At 42.9% G+C, this 8788-nt stretch overlaps 1 protein-coding gene across 1 annotated transcript in view; it reads right to left on the reverse strand.

The window, feature by feature from the left end:
* The window catches only part of LOC136622021 (serotransferrin-like), a 23414-nt gene extending 16038 nt beyond the window's left edge, over positions 1 to 7376 (reverse strand). The window contains exons 1-5 of the mRNA XM_066598032.1: positions 7340 to 7376; positions 6040 to 6117; positions 5600 to 5713; positions 4816 to 4963; positions 1221 to 1285 (exon numbers count right to left, since the gene is read on the reverse strand). Coding sequence (XP_066454129.1) covers positions 1221 to 1285; positions 4816 to 4963; positions 5600 to 5713; positions 6040 to 6117; positions 7340 to 7376 — 442 coding nt within the window. The remainder of the gene's footprint in view (positions 1 to 1220; positions 1286 to 4815; positions 4964 to 5599; positions 5714 to 6039; positions 6118 to 7339) is intronic.
* Positions 7377 to 8788: the final 1412 nt, after the last annotated feature.

The following is an 8788-nucleotide window of genomic DNA, read 5'->3' on the forward strand; positions in this document are numbered from 1 at the left end:
CCTATCTGTCCTCTGACAGCTAACAACCAGCTCTCCCTGCTTCTGACAAGCCGATGGTCTCTATGGCAACTTGTAAACAAAGCAGGAGGTTGCCGACATGTCGGCAATATCTTCTGCTGGTTTTTCAAAGCCCTTGCACTGCTCTGTGTGGGTCTGTGCAGGCAGAGCACACTGTCACAGCTTGTGGCATTGTGCTCTGCAGCTCCCATAGTGATACATAGCCCGGAAATCTTCCGGGCTATGTTGCTATGAGCAGTGGAGCTCGTCCCCGAAAATTTTCCGGGCGTGCCACTCAAGGGGTTAAGTAACACATTTAAAGTTATATACACATATATTTTCCATCTGTTTAAGACTACACACTCCTGATTGCAAAAAGGTGCCCAGCAAATTGTTGTAGTGCCCACTCTGGGTCCCTACACATGCACAAGAGAAGGGAAGAAGCGCTATTTTGATTCTGGAGGGCTGATTTTGCTGAAATAATTTCAGGAAGAGATGTCGTATTTGCAAAGGCCCTGAGGTACCAATACAGTAAGAATCCTCCAAAAGTGACTCCATTTTGGAAACTATTACCCTCATGGAAATTAGGAAGTGGTGTAGTGACCCCACATGTGTTTTGGGGAATTTTGTTAACATTGGGCTGTGAAAATAAAAAAGACTAAACTTATACAGTTTCTGTGTTTTACTACCTTTGCACAGAAAATTCCACTTTTTTTTCAAAATGTTATGAAGCTATATTTGAGGAAGCATGAATTTTTGATTTTTGCACCAATAGAGCTGTGTGGGGGATTATTTGCTTATCTTTTGCAGTATGAGCTTCCTTTTCATTGGTGCCATATTGGGTACAGACAACTTTTGATAGTCTTTTCTTGGTATTTTAGGAGTTGGGATAAACAAAGAAACCCAATGTGGCATTGTAGCAAAAAAGTTTGCCTTTTCTGAGAGTCATAAAGTTTTTATTTTTTAATCAATGAAGCTGTGTAACGGCTTAATTAAGGATGATTAGGGACTTGAACGGGTGTTTCTATGGTCTGTACACCATGAGTTTTTAAACTTGTTTACTAATAAAACATGAAGTTTTAATTTTACCCCTGGTTCTGGAGTCTAACATTTTTACAGCGCATCAATTATAGCTGGAAACCCCCTTTAAGTTTCAATAACCAGCATGCCATGTTTTTTTTTTATAGATTTTACTTTTCTTTACATTATTTGGTTACACTTACCATCTGTATTTTCAAACACTGTGTTATGCTTCACAATAGCCACACCTCCTTTCTCAGCTACACACCTTTAAAGTTAGAAATAGTATTTTATCAGTACCATATCTCACATACATGAACAAATGCAGGCAATATATAAACATTTTCACAGTTATAAAGTTAGATTAGATTAGATTAATAGATAGATAGATAGAGCGAGCTTAAAGTGGACTTGAATATGCAGTTCTATAAAAGATAACTTTTATATGGAACTCTGTTAAAGGACCACTCCAGGAAACACATTTTTCCATGCCTGCCCCCCTCACCTGATTGCTTGTCCCACTCTTGAGGTCTCCTCTGTGTATTGCAGTCACTTCTCTGCAGTGCAGCCTCCTGTCTGATGCTTATTAGTCAACATCATCAGGCTGAGACTTTTTTCTTTCAATTACACATCTAACCCATGACGCATCCTCGTGGCTTTAGCTAAGGTTATTCATTCTGCCTGCTGCGGGGGCAGTTTAATTAACATTACCTTCTATATTCACTTAAATAATCTGCAGACCATAACTATAAACACCTACTCCTATCCTCTCCCAGATGATTGCTCCAGATGAGGAGAAATTTGAAAGCACCACCTTTAGACAAAACATTAGTACTAGAGATGAGCGAACACCAAAATGTTCGGGTATTCGTAACGAACTTCCCGTGATGCTCGAGGGTTCGTTTCGAACAACGAACCCCATTGAAGTCAATGGGCGACCGGAACATTTTTGTATTTCGCCGATGCTCGCTAAGGTTTTCATGTGTGAAAATCTGGGCAATTCAGGAAAGTGATGGGAATGACACAGTGACGGATAGGGCAGGCGAGGGGCTACATGGTGGGCTGCATCTCAAGTTCACAGGTCCCACTATTAAGCCACAATAGCGGCAAGAGTGCCCCCCCCCCCCACTGTCAGCATAAAGATCGTCCTCCTCTGGCACAGCTGTAACAGCTGTAGCAGAGAAGAACGATGTTTGCCCATTGAATTCAATGGAACCGGCAATACAGCCGACTCCACTGAATGCAATGGGCTGCCGGCGATCGCAGGATGAATGGTCGGAAAGGGGTTAAATATATAACCCCTTTCCTGCAATTCATCCAGAAATGTGTTACACTAAAAATATATACCGGCGTATAAGGCGACAGGGCGTATAAGACGACCCCCCAACTGTCACCTTATACGCCGGTAATACAGTGGAGCAAAGAATAAAAAGCATTACTTACGTTTTTAGATGATCTGCGCCGCTCCTGCAGGCTGTCACTCCCTCCTGGTCCACGGCAGACAAGCTTTCTCCACGAAAGACTTTAAATCCCTGCCTCCAGAAGCACATGTGCCTTCAGCCAATCACAGCCAATGACAATGATGTCATTGAATGGCTGTGATTGGCTGTGTTTCTGGAGGCGGGGATTTCAAGGCTTGAAATCCCCGCCTCCAGAAACACAGCCAATCACAGCCATTCAATGACATCATTGTCATTGGCTGTGATTGGCTGAAGGCACATGTGCTTCTGGAGGCAGGGATTTAAAGTCTTTCGTGGAGAAAGCTTGTCTGCCGTGGACCAGGAGGGAGTGACAGCCTGCAGGAGCGCCGCAGATCATCTAAAAACGTAAGTAATGCTTTTTATTCTTTGCTCCACTGTATTACCGGCGTATAAGGTGACAGTTGGGGGGTCGTCTTATACGCCCCGTCGCCTTATACGCCGGTATATATTTTTAGTGTAACACATTTCTGGATGAATTGCAGGAAAGGGGTTATATATTTAACCCCTTTCCGACCATTCATCCTGCGATCGCCGGCAGCCCATTGCATTCAGTGGAGTCGGCTGTATTGCCGGTTCCATTGAATTCAATGGGCAAACATCGTTCTTCTCTGCTACAGCTGTTACAGCTGTGCCAGAGAAGAAGGATTTGTCTTCTATATGTTCTCAATGCGGGTCAGCGCTGCTGCCGCTGGCCCCATTGAGCGCATATAGAATGCATCCATAGCGAGCAGCGGGAGGGGCAGATTTCAATACTCGGGTGACACCTTATCTCCCCAGCCACTCACAGCAGGGGGGTGGTATAGGGCTTAAACGTTGCAGGGGGAAGTTGTAATGCCTTCCCTGTCTTTATATTGGCCAAAAAAAAGCGCTAACGTCTCAGGGAAGAAAGTTTAATTTACCAGAACACCGCATGGTGTTCGTTACGAATAACGAACATCCCGAACACCCTAATATTCGCACGAATAGCAAGCTCGGACGAACGCGTTCGCTCATCTCTAATTAGTACGACAAAAAGTGTTGGTGTTTTTTTTTTTTTTTTCAAATGAACAAATGGTTGAAATTAATAATTAAAATGTTGCATCATTCTTGTGGCAATTTTTGAATTGTTTTAAAAGATTTGTATGTTAAAGACTATGGAAACCTTTGTGCATGAAAAATTAATACACACATATCTTACTAGGTTCTTGTAGAAAAAAAAATGTTGTACTAATCTGTTTTCTTGCTTTGAATTTTCCTTCTCATGCATTTAGAAAGCCTCATACTTGGTTTGCAGGCTCTTCTACATTCAAGCTCTGCTCACAGGTGTTTGCAGCACTGATCAGCTAGTCTCTCTCCTGAACCTGCAGAACCTCAACTCCCCTGCTCCTCTCCTCTTTCAGAGGGGGTGTAGTAAAACCACACCCACTTAATACTGGACAGCTATCTCATAAGAGCAGAAAGTTCACCTGGATTGAATTACAGCCCTCTGTAATAGTAGCTCTCTTTGCTGTTGCCTCTTGATCTCCTCCACCATCCCACAGCACTGGCATATAGCCCTCTGTAATAGCCCAGTGGAAAGGTAATGAATGCACATTGGGGGAGCAGGCTAGGGGAGGAGCTGTCAAGTTACTTGGACTGACTGAATTTGTTTAGATTTCAGTCCTCCAGTCTGCAGTGTCTTGGAAAACAATACAAGCATAGAAATCAAACAATCAAAATTTTTAATGAAAACCAATTACAAAAAGCTTGCATTTCTAAAAACATATTGATTAAGGGCTCATCCCTACGTCCGGGTCAGATTCCGACTGCGAAATCTCACAGCGGAATCAGACCCGGCGCCCAACAGAAACCCCATACTCACCTCTCCAGATCTGCCAAGAGCGCCTCGGTCAGCGAGCCGCAACACATGTGCAGTGCACAGGATGCGCCAACGTTGGGCTGTGACACGGATTCTCGCAGTACTTCCAAAGTGTCCACTGCGTAGAATATCGCGGGACCAACAGCTTCCATTGACTGCAATGGAAGCCGTCCGTGCGATTTTCCGCACAGAATAGAACAGCTGCGATTCTCCCCTGTGAGCAGAAAATCGCAGTTGATTGCTGTTTGTGGGCAGGGAACAATCTTTTAAGCTAGCAGGATTATGGACTGTCATTGCTGCAGAATTTGCGGTGGGCGTCTGGCCGTGAATTCCGCAGCGATAATCCGTGGGCATTCACCAAAAAAAAAGAGTGTAAAAGGTATATATAGCCTTTAACCACATACATGAATGAACATTGCAACTAAATGTCATATGTAACAAACTTGCTTGTGATGAAAAGTAGGTAGTTGGGTTCATCACCTGAAAGCTGCTGGGAAGTCATGAAATGTTTCTTTCTTGCTAGAAGCACATTGTATATTGGGCAGAATCTTGAGCCAGCCACTATACAAGTGACAGAGATTTGCACTCAGGTCATACCCTGGGGTACACTTTTGGTTGATGTTTCCACCTATTAAAAATACAGTAGTTACAAGTTTAAGTAAAACGGATAGTCACTTACTAAAGTGTCAAATGATCTCATGATGGCTAAATCGAATGGTGACTACTCTCTAATGATTCTTCTGGATCTCTTTGTTGACACTGTAGATCATCAACTCCTCAATATGCGCCGCGCTATTTCCCTTAAGGATACTGCGCTTTCATGGTTTTCCTCCTACCCCTCTGACTGCTCTTTCAGTGTCTCATGCACTGCCTCTACTTCCTCCCCTTTTCCCCTTGCTGTAGGGATTCCTCAGGGTTCATCTGCAATACAGATTATGAAGAATCCAGACAGGTACGCAGGGGTCACCGGCCAGGCACAGGGTGAGATTCCGCTGCAGGATCCTGCGTGCGGAATCCTGCATGTGGAGTCTGGCATGCGGATTCTGGCCTGGTCGTGTGCATTCGGCTTTAAGGGTATTCCGCAGCATTTCTGCATCCAAAACAGAGTCAAAATCTGAACCATCAGTGTGGTTTTTGACTCAAAATCAGCTGCGTAATCGCAGGTGATACAAAAGTGACCAGCGGCCCTGTGCTCAGTTTAGGCTGCTGGCTGGCCGGTGAAGGAAGCGCTGACAGCCAAAGACTTTAGAAGTGGGTTTTGTACCTTCTTTTGAGTCAAAATCTGCACCAATGATGCAGATTCGATTCTGTTTTGGAATTTGCCGTAGAAGTTCCGCTGCAGACATTCCGCAGCATTTCCGCCCCGTGTAAACATACTCTAAAATCATCACAGACACATTTATTGTTTCATGGAAAAGAGTGCCATATTTTTATGGACCGTCCAGAAATTTATGGATGGTTGGCAACCCTGGTGCAGCCTTATGCCTTATTGACATTCAAGAGGTAGGAGAAGTCTAATAAATATGTCATCAAGTAACAGGCACCTTGCTATTTAATGCCTGCTATTAAATCTTCACAATGCGTAACCTTATGGGAATAGTAATTATTTGAAGGTATTCAGTGATCAACATTATATAAGGTGGTAAACAATGTTAACAGCTTGAATATTCAGGCAAATTGTCGGGGCTTCAATGGTCACATTACCTTGAATTTGTTTCCATGAAATCTCTTGGTTTTTCTTTATGACAGCTACAGCATAATAAGAGTCTCGGGGGGCCTCACCTATGAAACAATATTAAGAAGCTATTAAACCGTAAGCTAAAGTTCACTGCCACTGTTTCGAGGTCCAGTGATGTTTTTGAAGTAATAGTATGTTTTATACTTAAAAAGCATAGGCATGTTGATGGAAAAACTTTTCCCTAAAGCCCCACGGGCCTCCGAGATTTACTGATATGTGTCTGCAGCACTAGGTGAATAATATAATTTAGCTAGGTTCCTCTCTTATAGGCTCCTTCACACGGGTGCTTTTGATTTCAATGGAGTCATTCACATTTCCTTTTTTTGCAAACGCATTTCACATGCGGCAAAAAAAAATACTGCATGCTCTATTTTTGTGCGCATTTGCGCACCACCAATCCCCACTGCGCAATTTTGCGGGAAAAAGAACACATTTGGAACCTATTGGGCTAAATGGCCATTTCAATCGGGGTGTGGTTGTGTCCTGTGCGTTAAAAAAAAACAGCACATGTGCAATTGCCTATCAGCCCATGTAAAGCCGCTCTTAGAGTTGTTCACATATGGCAATGGAAAGATCTGCATTAAATCTGTGCCAAAATCCATATCAAAATCATCACCCCTTGATTTCAGTTCAATTCAATTAAAGGGGTAAAATCTACTGCTGATTCACACCAAACAGAAAATCTGCGACAAATCCATCACATCGGGACACGCCCAGAAACTGCTCCAATTAACAAGATTCTTCTGTTACTTAGGTTATGGAAAAAGTCTCAGCTGTCTAATAAATATGGAATTACTTCAAGACCTTCTTTTGCTAGTGTTGAAGTTGCCATATCACACTTACATAAGTATGCAATACAGTGAAATAAATGGGGCTATCTCAGATATTTTTCAAGATTTGGCTGCTAACAGGGGATGACTGAAAATAAGCAATAGTCACCTGGAAATAACCAACCTGCCCAGTGCCCCTGCTTCCGGTACATGACCACTGCAACCAATCAGTGGACAGTGATTGGCTGCAGCAGTTATGGTTAGGTAATTGCAACTTCATCGCTGCAGGACAGTGGCCAAGACCAACGGAACCACCAGAGCAGTGGCCCTACTGGGACAAAGGATTTTCCAGGAGATGAATTGCTTATTACTGGGTTTCCTGTTGTCTGCCATATTTTGAAATGCCACCATATTATGTTAAAATTCTCCCAAGCACCATTTCTTCTAGGGGAGAATATCACCCCCCTAGTACTGTATGCAATGACACGTGGCTTACTTCGCACACCGTCCAACAGGAAAATATCCATGACCATCCCTATATGAAACTGAATGCTGTACTTGGCTCCATACAACTAAGAGGTAGCATAATGCTGTAATATAGTTGTGTGTAGTAGCTCTTTATGTATACCTGGGGAATCTGATCCATGAGTTTTGCATGGTTTTAAGTTATCTATATGAAGACAAGAAAGTAAAACAAGAGTTAGAATTGACTTCACAAGTCGAAATGTTAAACAAAAACCAAAACGTTTGTGCAAACAGTAAAATGTTAACAACGTTTAGCTATAAATTGTAACTATAGTAACATAGTATGTTAGGCTGAATGAAGACAATGTCCATCTCGTTCAGACTGTTTCAATGCCCCCCTTGTTGATCCAGAGGAAGGCAAAAAACCCCAAGAGGCAGAAGCCAATTAGCCCATTCGGGGGGGGAAATTCCTTCCCGACTCCATAATGGCAGTTAGAATAATCCTGGGATCAACCTTTGATAGTTCCACATGACTCCAAGACCCTGACAACAACCTTGTTAGTTATTTAATGTCTATATACTGTAATATCATAGCACTCTAGAAAGGCATCTACTGCCCTCTTGAACTTCATCGATTTTGCCATCACCACGTCCTCAGGCAGAGAGTTCCACAGTCTCACTGCTCTTATTGTGAAGAACCCACCTTCTATGTTGGTGATGAAACCTGCTTTCTTCTAGGCGTAGCGGAAGCCCTCTTGTTACCGTCACAGTCCTGGGTATAAACAGATCATGGGAGAGATCCTTGTATTGTTCCCCAATGTATATATACATAGGTATTTGATCGTCCCATAACCATCTTTTTTCTAGGGTGAATAATCCCAAATTTGTTAGCCTCTCTGGGTATTCCAGTCCTTCCATTCTGTTTATTAATTTAGTTGCCTTTCTTTGAACTCCCTCAAGCACTGCAAGATCTTTCCTGAGTATGGGTGTTCAGAACTGTACACAGTATTCCATGTGAGGCCTAACAAGTGCCTTATATAGTAGAAGAATAATGTTTTCATCCTTCGCCCTATACCTCTTTTAATGCACCCCAAGACTTTATTTATTTTTGCAGCAGCTGACTGGCACTGATTGCTCCAATTCAATCTACAGTCTATAGTACCCCAAGGTCTTTTTCCCTAGCAGTACCCCTTTTAGTGTATATTGGTGACATCCGTTTTTTCTGCCCATGTGCATAACCTTACATTTATCAACATTGAACTTCATTTGCCATTTTCTGCCCAAGCTCCCAGCTTATCCAGGTCCGTTTGTAGCCGCACATTGTCCTCTGTTGCATTATTTATCCTGTATAATTTCGTATCATCTGCAAATATTGATATTTTACTGTGCAGCCCCTCTATCAGGTCATTGATAAATATATTGAACAGAGCGGGGCCTAATACTGAACCCTGTGGCACCCCGCTAGCGACGGTGGCCCAAT

The sequence above is a fragment of the Eleutherodactylus coqui genome, chromosome 1, assembly GCF_035609145.1.
Source record: "Eleutherodactylus coqui strain aEleCoq1 chromosome 1, aEleCoq1.hap1, whole genome shotgun sequence".
In the NCBI taxonomy this organism is placed as follows: Eukaryota; Metazoa; Chordata; class Amphibia; order Anura; family Eleutherodactylidae; genus Eleutherodactylus; species Eleutherodactylus coqui.